This window comes from Telmatherina bonti (genome assembly GCF_933228915.1).
Source record: "Telmatherina bonti genome assembly, chromosome: 10".
Classification (NCBI taxonomy): domain Eukaryota; kingdom Metazoa; phylum Chordata; class Actinopteri; order Atheriniformes; family Telmatherinidae; genus Telmatherina; species Telmatherina bonti.
In genome coordinates, this window is record NC_136628.1 from 28,834,506 (window position 1) to 28,847,598 (window position 13,093).

The 13,093-nt window shown below is 39.3% G+C and overlaps 1 protein-coding gene across 3 annotated transcripts in view; it reads left to right on the plus strand.

The window, feature by feature from the left end:
- Window positions 1-13,093, plus strand: part of specc1 (sperm antigen with calponin homology and coiled-coil domains 1) — a 61,879-nt gene that overhangs the window by 22,793 nt on the left and 25,993 nt on the right. For 2 of the 3 annotated variants that reach the window (XM_079247892.1, XM_079247894.1), the window contains 3 exons: window positions 6,858-8,413; window positions 9,946-10,153; window positions 10,527-10,600. In XM_079247892.1, the coding sequence (XP_079104018.1) occupies window positions 6,858-8,413; window positions 9,946-10,153; window positions 10,527-10,600 (1,838 nt within the window). The remainder of the gene's footprint in view (window positions 1-6,857; window positions 8,414-9,945; window positions 10,154-10,526; window positions 10,601-13,093) is intronic. The other variant, XM_079247893.1, reaches the window with a different exon arrangement.

A 13,093-nucleotide genomic window follows, 5' to 3' on the forward strand; every position in this document is an offset into this window, starting at 1 on the left:
CCACTTCATCTAAGTCCATCTTTATTGAACTCAAGGCCAGAGTAGGTGATAATGTTCTGGGTCCTTTTCCAGGTGTGTGGGGTTTTTTTTCCCTTTCTTTTTGCATAGTTTAGTTTTTAGTTGCATTTATGGATGTAGAACAGAAATGTCTTCACTGAAAGGGATTTTTTGATCCCATGCAGTCATAATAAAATCATGCCTGTTATGAATTTAATGCTGCCTGATGGTCCAAAGATTGCAGACTTTCAGTAATAATTGATTTTTTTTTTTTTTTTTTTTTTTTTTCCCCTTTTGCTTTTTCTTTTTCTTTGGATTCTTTATCTTATAATAAATGTATCATGTACCATAGTTGATGAATTCCAGATTCTGCTTCTCTTTAGTGAACCATCCCCCTGTTGTTAGTGTAGTTTCTTCACCTGGGTTTATGCCATTATGCCACCGTGGTCTTTTCTTTTTAGCTTGGCCACTCCCACCCCTGCAGGTGCAGCACATCCAGAAATGATCACACCTCATTTTTCCAGTTTGCTAAAGCACCAAGATGGTGGACCATCACAATATGTTGTCTTTCTGGTACTTTAGTTAGATTTAGAGAAGATTTAAATGATATACAAATCACTGCATTTTCCCATATTTGGATTTTAACAGCATCCTATCTTTAGGAAATGAGTCATCAAAAGACATTTCTTATTCCAGTTAAACTAAGGGCACTTTCACACTGTGGCTGTTTGGTCCGCCTTAAATGGACTATCATCTGCCTCAAGGGATTGTATGATTCGTTGGCGCTGTAAACTCTAACCACACTGGCGCAGACCAAAAAAGCAAACTCTGGTATGCTCAAAGCCGGTGTCATTTTCATTTACTTTTTTTTTTTTTTTTTTTTTTTTTTTTAAAGTAAAAGGCAGCAAGCCAACACACTTTTTAAACTTACATAATGTTGCACTGAACCACAGGACTACCTCGCTTTTTGGCTCCCTGGTTCCAGCTGTGTTCTCTAGTCCTAAATCACAGAACCAGCAGTAGAAAATATCTTACTGGCTGCACAAGATGTTAGTGCTTATCCTTGGGATAAGTGCAAGGTTTGTAAATACTCTTGCAGGGGTTCACAATAATGGCGATCTTGGCACCTGATAAGTTTAAAAAAAAAAAAAAAAACCTCATGTCCACAAAAATAAGAAAAAAAAGAACAAAGGATTTTTAATTTTTTTTTTTTTAAATTTTATTCCAAAATACACCTTCATTAAATAAATATCCACCTGAATGATATTTATGATATAATATGTGTCATTTCTACCTCCAAAACTATGTTTTCATGGGAGGATCACCCTGTAGCGAGCAGTCATTCTAACTATGTGATGTTGCCCAGGCGGTTTGATCTGCACAAGTTAAGTGCAGTTTGAAAACAAACTAAACCAAAGGTGTGTAACATATTGAAAATCCCAGCCCGATCCCACAGACTCGCTGGGACTATATTTGTGTGAATGCCACTTAAAACATTAAGCCCAAGGTTTGTTGGGATTTCCTTTTCTAACTTTCTGCCATTTAAATGTTTCTTTGAACTCAGTCTCTGAACTATGTTTATGACAACATGATCATATAGTACGTTTTGTGTATGCAGCTGAATACTGTACAATGTATACTCTACTTTTCCACCATTAAATCCTATTGGCCTTGTTCAAAATGGACCTGGGTAGCATTTGCTCTGTTTCTTCTGTCTTATTACTTTGAATATGATTTCCTTCTTTGGACTTGAAGAAGAGAATTTAGATTTTGTGAATTGTAGCCTGACATGTTTTTATCCTCTATTCCAAAGTTATTGTTTTATTTATTTTTTCTGAATAAGTGATTCAGCAATTCACTTTTAAAGTTACATGTAAGGGGCAGTTTCATCCTCTAAAAATGATCATTTAATAGTTGTGTGTGTGGAACATCAGAGCTTTTTTGACACAGTTGACTGGCTGGGCTCAGTTGCAGTTGCAGTCATGGAGCCTCCGCTCTGCTATCTTCCCTTCCTCGCTGTAAGAGGAAAGGAATGCCTGTGAGTCCCAGTATCTGACTGATTGGCGCCTGTTTCATGCCCTGTCACTTTGACAACGGGAAGCACAGAAACACACACTATGTTTTCAGTCTCTCCCTTTCCCTCCCACCTGACTGAAAGAAAATTCACATCACATTTCCTGGAACTCAGAAAGGAAGACAGAGGAGTGACAGGGAAAGATTCCCTTTTAAGCTTGTCCTGTTGTGGTGACGAGAACAGTGCTTCATTTCAGATGCCGACTTTGTGACTTTTGACCACCTGTAGTCATTAATTCATCATGCCTCTTCACCCATTACTCTCCGGCTCTGTAAATTGAAGTCTCTGTGCTCTTTGCTCACAATGCACTCCGTCACCTTTTGGCTTGCTGGCACGCTGGCTGCAGTTATCCGGCTGGTGCTGGAGTCTGTCCAGCCACACGGCTCCTGCTGTGATTTGAAAGCTTATCTTCATTAACAAGAAATAAGACTGCACAGTGCATTACTGTGATCAAGGAGATGACTTCTCATCAAATAAACGATTCTCTTTGGATTACAGGAATCTAGCCTGTGTGCTGCGTGCCTCAAGTAATTAGCTAAATGAAATACAATCATCATGCTCAGTCTCTTTAGAGGCACCAAGTCTGTTTCTGTAGTTACTGTTTAAGCATTATCAGTAGAGAACTTTATATTATAAATCTTATATCTGCAGCTATTTACAGTCTTCTTAAATGTATTATATAAGCCATGGTTTGGAAAGGTTGAGAACAGCTTTTATTTGACAATGCTTTGTTTTATTGGTAAATCCTTCTGTCTTCCTTCAAACCTGATGTTCACAGTATTTTTGTGGTAGTATTCCTAAGAACTTGTCTCCTCCGACTCTACATTGATTTATTCGTAGTTAAAGAAGGAGTGCTCCTCTGTGAGCCATTTAACTTCACTTTTCTCCCATTTTCACAGATTTAGTGCTTTTTATAAGTAGCCATTAAGGGTCCTGGACCTGAGCTGGCCTACATCGAACACAACACTAAATCAAGATCAAACTAAGAGTGAACTGCCTCTTGGATAGTTTCACCCCAATATGTGAAATGTTTTCATATCTACAGAAAATGGGGAAAAAAGAACATGTAGAAATGTGGTTTTATGAGGTTTATTGGATTCACTGTACCTGAAGAAATGCTCTGATTATAACCACAAGATCTGAATTATATACAAATATTCACATAAGTCAGATTGTTGTAATGTTGATTTATTGATGGTGTAGTGGTTTTCTTATTTATATTTTTTTCTCTCCTGTTAATTTATTGAAATGAGTTGGGCCTTCATAAAAATGTCTTTATGAATAATCACAACATTTAGATTAATTAAATAAATGCATTAAGGAAAAGAAAAAAAAAGCAGGTAATTTTATGCAATTGATTGCCATATTTCTCCTGGGAGTCTTTTACAAGTGACCATGGAGCAACTCCACAAGATCAGTATGAAGTTAATTGTGTTTTTCATGGCCGTGCCAGTTTGAAAAGCTCTGGATTAAAAACTCTCTTTGAATCCTCTTCATATACTTTTAATCTAGCACTTTCTTTGTCCATATGTCCTTTTTTGTTCGTAGTTTAGTTTTACCCTTTCTTGTATAATGGCCATATAGTGGACACCTATTTACAAGCTTTTTTTCCTTGCATATTCATAAACGATGATGGTATTTTTGTAAATAAATCACTTTGTGGATGTTAGTGAGTCATCCAATACGTTTCCAATCACTGGAAAATAAATTAATATGTGATATGATTGAACATAATGTAGTTACGCAAGTTTGCCTTTGCAATAATAGGAAAAGAAAATGATACAGCTGTATTTAATAGAAGATAAACGTAATATAATGTTGATTATGTATTAATTTATAAATATTTTATGGAATACATTCAGCCCTGCGATGGACTGGCGAGCTGTCCAGGGTGTACCCTGCCTGTCGCCCAATGCCAGCTGGGATAGGCTCCAGCTTCCCCGCGACCCTGAATTGGATTAAGCGGTTTAGAAAATGGATGGATGGATGGATGGAATACATTCAATGAAAGCATGATAAATTCTAAATATGACTAAGAAACAAAAGGTATCATTGCATATATGTCTGTATTTATTAATTCATGCATGAAAAGGTTCATCTAATCTCAGCTGTCAGTTATTTAATATTTGACAAAGTTTAAGGTTATTATGGATGTCCATAACAGCCTTAAACTTGCGGACATTTAAGGAAGTAAAAAACTAAATTAACATTTGGAGAAGCTTGAAAATAAGAGGTGAGGTGGTATTTCTGTTTCTGCATCACAGAGATGGATAAACTATTACCAGCTGCAAATATCACATTTACATTTAATATTCTTCATGGATAATTTTTTAACTAATGTGAATTGGCTTTAATATATCCTTATGTATATTTTATCATCCATATTATTTTCTTATATACTTATTGTATCCATTGAATTGTGAATGAAATCCTTGTAGCTAAGTAACCTGATCGAGTCTTGGAATTACATAATTTTTGGACTTTATATTTGTCAGTATTAGTTAAAAATAAACCAGGATACATATCTGTAATAATTGTTGCCAGAAGGACTCAGACGTTTTAAGACTGTGATGTCCATGTTTGAGTTTTTGCAATTGATTTCAAAACATATCCCTTCTGCCATCTTGCGTGTATTGACTCTTGGCATCTAGACTGGTGACATTTCTCTCTGCACTAATTCAGCTGTGGTGATGTCATAGTTACAAAGGTTGCAGATTTAAATATGAGTGCGTCCATGCATTTCATCTGGGCTTCATTCACTAAAACCGAGAAGAAAAATGAGTACAAATGAACAGCAAAGAAATACTGTCCCACCTCTCCCAACTCTCACCAGGATAGATTGATCCTAATCATAATGGAGTATGTGAATTGAGGACTTATTTTATTGGTCTTTATTAGAAATCATAAAATGCGGCATAAATAAGGTGCGAGATGTGAAGTGTTTGTTTCTTCTTCTGCTTTGCATAGTGCCACTGTAAACAGTCGTTTATAACACCATGCTGATTTAGCGTTAGTATCTTTCAGGAGGTGGTGCATAATTTAGGAGTACATGCTGTCCTCATTCTGTCAGTCATAGATTCTCCCCTTGTGAATTACAGACTGAAGCGTGTGCGGATGTTTAATGGTCTTCTTTGGATCTGTGGAGTCCGGGCCCATCCAGCAGCAAATTCACCTGAGTGGGATGAAGATACCGAACTGACAGAACCCAGACCTCCTCTGTTGTTCTTCCAGATTTTCTTTCATTATATATTAAAACAAGAGCGGATTTTTTATTTAAAAAATTCATCTTAAGCTTATGTGATTTTGGATTTAAGCAGTTGATTTGACTTAACTTCCCTATTTGAGCCCTTCATTTTGTTGACGACAGCTTCTCACTGCAGGAATTTTAAACAGCTTTATACCCTAGAAATTGTGCCAGTGTTGGAAGCTACTGCCACAGCTGCAGGCTTACCCGATAAGGGGATAGTCTGTGCAAAGTGCCCATCATACCCACAGGATATCCATTCCAAACTGGGCCATTTGTTTGTAGGTTGTGTGTGTTAGTGTGTGTTTTCACTGAGTGTTCATCAGGGTGATGCACTCTCTACCTCGCAACACAGGCTGTCTGTCTAGCCATTCCTCTGTGGGTTTGATGATGATGCATGCATTTGAGAAACAGGACTGTCTTTGTCTGTGCACTGCTTAAGCTCCTTTGTGCTTGAATGCTCCACGTGTACAGGGACCTTTGTCATGCTTTGAAACAAGCAGTTCTCTTGTGTTTGCATTGCCGTTTGCTGATGATCTGAAAACAAACAATGCGTTTTCAGGCAGCACCCAGCTCATGCCGGGCATCAGTAAATACTCTTCATGTTTGAGAGAGGTCTGGAAAGGGCTTGTGCCAGCAGGCCACATTGATGCCTTTTGAAATGGGAAAGTTAAGCCCTGCAGCCGCCATGAATGGCCACAGACAGATAGTACCAGGCAGATGCGCTGTTGTCCAAACAGAGAACAATATGTGAATGGGATCTAGTGACCATAGAGCTGAATAATACAAGTATGAATGTAACACACTGTCAGTTTAATTAGTGTCATTACACGATGTCCACAGATACAGGTGTTCAGTGCAGATGTGTGCTGATTTTCTTTGTTCATCTTGCATTATACAAACACATCCCAATTAAGTAACCAAAGGCAATTAATGTAACTTCTTTTCCTTTTAAAGCCGTGCTATGAAGTTTAGCAGATTTTCACACTTTGGTGAACCTTAACGGCGGCTGATTCAGCATCCGTCTTGCATACCGTCTCTTCTCGCCATGCAGTTGGAGTGCACTTCCTCGAGAAAGTCATACATTTTTAGCTTTTTGTTTTCTTAATTACAGTATTTTTCCAGCACATTTTGAATAAGAGGGGGGAGGTGTTGGTTTTGTTGCAAAATGCTGCTCATATTTTGCATTTTCAGCAACTTATGCACAAGACCATTCAAACGTTTGGACATGCAGGCCCATGAGAATAAATGGACCTGTGTTCAAACTTGACAGGTCCTGCATATGTCTCTACATCTGACACAGCACCTAGTTATGCTTGAATACTATTTCCAGCATCTGTGTTTTATTTCTGTATTTAAAGATTTTTATTTTAAAGAGAATTTATGATCGTGCAGCTGTCTACAGAAATATCTATGCAGAGGTCACATGAAACAAAGGAAGACATCCACACATTGCTCTGCAGATAGGCTACAATAAATACTCACTAATTGTGTATTTGTTCCAATCCTCTTTCAATCCACATGTTTGTTTTTATGTTGTAGGTGCACAAGCACCCAAGAAGTCTGGAATCCCAGCGCCTAGAGAAATCTCTTCTGCTGTATCAAGAGACCGCATCTCTCTTAGAGATCAATTAAGGAGCTCTTCTACAAAAAAAATGGTTTCCAGTGCCAGCACCTCCAGCCTTTCTACTTTGGCAAAACAGACACGTAGTTCAACCAAGACACGCACAGAAGCAGAGGGCCAAGAAAAGAGTCTTCTGGAGAGTCAGGTGAAAGAGCTCCTGGCTGAGGCCAAAGCTAAGGACTTGGAGATCAGCAATCTCAGAATGGAGTTACAGCGCTATAAGGGTAAAGTCTCCACTGTTTCTTCTTTACCCACCTCTGTTTCACACCAAGAGCCTGCAGCTGACAGCGAGCAGGTACAGGTGGCCGAGGCCTTAGTGCTGGAGCTCCGGGAGAAGAATAGGAAATTTCAGAGAGAGTTGGCGGCTCTGAGGGAGGAAAACCAGTTGCTGAAGGAAAAGCTGCTTTGCTTGGAGTCTTCTCCCCTCTCTAGCACAAACACAAGCTCGCCTTCCAAGCCTTCGGTGAACGGTCTGCCCTCAGACTCCTCAAATAACCAGCGGGGTAGTCTACCATCTGCTGCCAGCTCGCTCAAAACCTCTGTCTCCTCCAGCTCGAGCTCGGATATCGCCAAGGAGTCATCATCACCTGACTCTTCTGAGTTTGAGAAGATCCCATCACGCTCAGAGTCGGGGAGTAGCTGTGTCAGTGGAGAAGCGGTTCTAGCAGGAGCAGTAAACAATGGGAGAGCTCAGGGTGTGTCAGTGCAGAGCCTAACAGAACAGATTCACAAGATGGAGGAGAGTCATCACAGCACGGCAGAGGAACTGCAGGCGACCGTGCAGGAGCTGGCTGACCAGCAGCAAGTTGTACAGGAACTAACAGCTGAGAATGAGCGTTTGGCTGAGGAAAAGCGCCTCCTGCAGACCTCACTTCAACAGCAGCGAGAGCGTCTAGAAGTGATGGCTCAAAAGAATGAAACCCTTGCGGTTAGACTTCAAGAGCAAGCCCAGGCTCATGCCCAGAAGGAGGAAGAGTTGGGTACTCAAGGTCCTCGGCTGGCAGAGCTGGAGCAGAGGTATGCCGAGCTGGTGGAGAGCTCTCGCTTTGAACGTGAGAAGCTGGTGGACATCCAGCAGCAGCTGACAGGCAGCCTGAGGGCTTTAGAAGAGGAGCACCAGGAGGCCCAGAGTCAGGTGCACTGTCTCAAGGAAGAGATGGACAAGTTACAAGCCCAACTGGACAGGGAAATGGAAAGCAGAGTTCAGGCATTGCAAGATGCAGAGGAACAGAAGGCGACAGCAGACTCCCTCAGACTGGAAAACAGTCGGCTGAAGGCACAGGTGGACATTGAGAGACAAAAGGTGGGTGAGCTGAAAGCCATGCAAAGTGCCAGTGACAGCACCGAGTTGCAGAATTTGTTGAAGACAGCCCACGCTGAGAGAGACAAGCTGGAGGTGAAGCTGACAGAGCTGAGACAGGAACTGCTTGAGGCCCAAGCTGAGACTGAGCACGTGCAAGCTGCACTGTCAAAGGTAGGAGGGATGCAAGTTCACATGTTCACACAAATAGTTTATATGATTAATTCCTGCACATACATCACTTACATAACAGCAACGCCTCTCTTCTGGCTTTATGATCCTTGATGCTTGTGGGTTTGTTAGGAAGCTCACACAGGAGCTATGACAAAGAATTTAATCAGTCAGGATAACATTTAGTTCTATTGCTAAAAATGTGGGGAATCCTGTCAATCCAATTAAACCACTATCCTTGTTACATCTTTGTTGAGTTTGTTGATTAGGCACACTATGAATATGCAGTACAGAGAAAATAGTACAGGTTAGAGTTTACCAGCTCGATAACAATGCAGGGGATCGTATTTTGTATATTTCTTTTATAAGAAAATATTTGTTTTCATTTGTTTATGGCCCTGCGATGGACTGACGATCTGTTCAGGGTGTACCCCACCTCTCGCCTGGAAACTGCTGGGATAGGCTCAGCCTACCTCACTACCCTTGATCAGACGAAGAGGTTCTGATAATGGATAGTTTGTTTATAACTGGACAACACTGCAGGTTGCATTCACTACGACTGAGTCACTACATTTAAATACATTTTCTTTTGAGTAAATCATTAATAGTCATATTTTTAATGCTAAACGGAATAATTTGTACATATTTCATGTAAAACATGTAAACTAAGCAAATTCAGCTCTCAAACGCTGCTGTGAAAATGCTACAGATATGTTTCCAGAAATGACCATATTACCAGTGCAGTTCTTCATTAAGGGAAAATTTGTCAGAGGGTGCCTTGACATTTTAATATCTGTCAGCTCAGTCACAGCTTAGCTCAGTGAATTTAATTAGGATGTGGAAACGCACCTCAGAACATGAACTAATGTTTGCTCAAATCATTTTCACATGTTTCTCAGTCGTTATTTCGGGCTTCCCCTATAAACACCACAGCAGCAGGGAGGCGACAGCAGCTTGGGTCATGTTGGTAATTATTGCTTCAAAATGAGGTGTGTCCATCAGCTTAGTCGTTGGGTAGTGACTGATGTGCCAGCAGGAGGGTGGTTCACCAGTGTGTGAACTTCTGAGTCATACTTCTGTCCTCTGCCACATGGATGTGAGAATGAGGCTACTCTTCACTCATTATAATCTATTACAGCCCCATGATGTCAGCTGGAAAGTGATTAACTATATCGTTTACTTGTTTTAGTATTGTCCTCACACAGCCTCACAGTGGGATTTCTCTGAGCAGCAATCATCACGGTGGTCAGACTTCTGCTGCAACAGACAATGATTTTTAGTTTGCTTTTTGTTTCATTCTCTTTAACCCGTGGAGAGAAAAAAAGAGCTCAGCTGTTATGTTGGACATTAATACAGAGAAACACACTGCATATGCTGTAAATCCACCCCCACAAAAGTACCAAGAGCAGCCTAAAAGCCTGTTTATTTAAAGCATTAACAACCAGAAGATACTGCCACATGAATCGGTGCTTATTATATATATTTCACTGATATTAGTAACATGTCATTAAACTGATGCATGTTTTTGTACACAGCAGGAGGTCAAATGCCAGCAGGTTCAGGAGCGAGCTGAGAAGAGAGAGCAGGAGCTAAGTAACCGCGTAGCTTCCCTGGAAGAAGCTGGGATCCAGGCAGAAAACCAGGTGAAGGAGCTCAAGGAGACTATCTTTGAGCTGGAGGACCAGGTGGAGCAGCAGAGGGCTGTAAACTGCCACACCAACCAAGCTGTTCTAGATATGGAAAGTATGTACAGATGACTGCATGTTCACTTACTAACTTTCTTTGGGCTTCAGCAAAAAATTACAGAATAAACAAGAGCAAAGACTCCAAAAAAACCAAAGAGTGTAAAACATCTTCCTATGATTTGCTCTAATCAAAGTTGACAAATTTTACATACTGTGTGGATATGCTCAAAATCTAAATACTTTTATGAAACATGACAAATTAAAATGGTTGGTTGGTTGAATGATATTTGAGCAAGGCTCTGTTACTATCACAGTTGCCTCCAAAATGATTCTTGGCCATAAATTGCCTAATGTTGTAAAACTCACACTGCAGTTTATATAGCGTCAAGTTTGGTAAGCACCTCTCAACGACCTAATATTTGCCATTGCAGATCTTGTCAAAAAGATTGAGGAGCAGAAAGCAGAGGCAGACCGACAACTGAAAGCTTTGAATAGACAAATGAAGGTAAGAACTCTTGTGTATGCAGACCGATGATGCTTACAACGCTCCAATCAGAGTAACCAAGAGCTGCATGGATTTACTATGTTGTGTTAAACTACTTCTAATGTACATATCAACTTATTAGTGTATACTGAGTGCATAGTTTAGAAGATAAACTACATTAATCAGGAATAAATTCCATTCGAATGATATAAATGTGATAATGAATATTTTTGGTCAAAATGTGAATCTTAAATGTGTGTTCATTTGCTTTTCTGTTGGAAATATGTCTGTTTTTAGACATCTCTGGGGTGTCTGAATTAGTTTATATTACAGAAAGACACATTATTTGTTCTCAGTGTAATAGACAAATCACAGAAATGACATATAAACAGATTTCTGATAAGCAAGTAATATTCTAAAGTAAGATTTTGGGTGGGGTGTAACTTTCAGATCAGGATGATGTCCCGGGCCTCACTTTTTCCTTGTGTCTTTGCCAAAATGACCTTTCAGTCTTCCTTCCACTGAGCATTGTTCAAATAGCATCATGGAACATGCTGGTGGACTGTCAACACTGTCAGCTTTGCATGTTTTGGCAAACTCTGATTTTTCTCCATGGTATTCTTTCATGAACATCACTTCTGTTTGTGTGCTTTCTGGGGAATGAATGTCATCAAGTCCCAGCGGCAGATTTAGACAATATAGTTGTTGATACATTTACTTCACTGCATTTACAGAAAACATATCTGCAAACATCTTTACTTTTCCACCACATTCTACAGTGGGTTTGTGTTTCACTTTGCCATCATAGTGTGTTTTATTGTTTGTCTTATTGAATGGGCTCACCAGTATTTCTTCTAACAACCAGTACTAAGGGCAAGGGGATTTGTGCTTCTTATTTACACCCTTCATATCATTCCTCAAGTAGTCTGATTACTTATTGCTACAGATATTCATAGTAATTTCTATGTGACAAGTTGCTATCTAGCCCTGCTACAGACTGGCAACCTGTCCAGGGTGTACCCCGCCTCTCACCCAAAGACTGCTAGGATAGGCTCCAGCTCCATGATGGTGGTCATACACCTATCTATATATTTATACTCTCTCAAATACCTGCATATGCACATATATTTATGTACATACACGCATCATACGCCTACATATATACTTGCAGTTATACTTGCAGATTATTTTAAAGCAAGTGCTTGCTTCTATCCACTTAAATAAAAGGGTTAATGCGGTACTTCCTAGAGTTTTTTTTCTGTTTATTTATACTTTTACATAAGTACATTGTGTGAGTACTTCCTCCACCTCTATCAAGTGCCATAAATGAAATTATCCTGGATTTTGTGACATTTAACTATTGGTCTGAAGAGCCTATTTCCATCTGTATTGCTTAGTTAATTTAAATTGAGTGATACTAACTTAAAAATGGACAATTACAGCCTAAAACATACACCAAAGAAAAAAAAATTAATATGTAAAAGAAAAAAAAATAGTCATTGTGAGACAGTGATGACCGGTGATGATTGCTGCTTTGCTCTTTAGTGCTGCTTTTAAGCCTGACTGCAGATTTATGGAGGCCAGAATGTTACAAAACGCTTTTTAATTACTTGTTGAAAAGGTGGGACTTTACAGAAAATCATCTTATATAATCTGAATTGTTCATATTTTTGTCTTAAAGATTGTACATAAGTAACTACATGTTATTTTACCTCTGAGTCAAAATGATGTGTTCAGGTCTTTTCAAGTGTTTGTTGCCTTCTGCTTATCAAACAGCACCTGTCTGGCTTTTGTAGTAAGAGGATTTTTTTTCCTGTTTTTTTTATTTTTTATTTTGACTTCTGTTTAGCAAATTAATTTTATTATCATCCCTTTGTGATATATAACTTACGTTTGTTTGGGCTGTTTTTTTTTTTTTTTCTTTTTTGGAATGATTGAGAGAAAAAAGACAAGTGGTAAGTCATTAAAGAAAGAAAGGGGGAAAAAAAAAAAAAGAGAGCCTCCCTCTGCACTGTAGGACACGCACTAAATGTTAAAGTGGAATACAAATGAATGAACAAGCAGAAAAAATATAGCTCTGTAAGTTTGACATTCAGTGCAACAGCAGCAAAGGGGAGGCGCTGCAGTTAGTTAAGACTCTTGGCCAATATCCAGGATCTCAGTCTTTCTTTTGTATGCAAGTATAAAAGCCTGAGGAGAAATCCTATTGTAAGTGATGCCTTTTAATCAACCTAGCATGGAGTCTTCAGAAGTAGTCTCAACCATCCAGTTTATGCTGAGGTTTAGTGTCTGAAAATAGTTCTTGCAGCTGTGATTAAACCAACCATGATAATGGAACATGAACACAGTGGGATTTGCTTCATAATGAGAATCAAATGGATGGATGAATCATTTCATGCTTTTCCTATACAAATATCAGGATTACATCACAATGAAGCCTATTTCAGTACAGAATGTGACATTTATAAATGTGGTGTAAAATATCAGTTACAGCAGGGCAGTAATCATTTATGG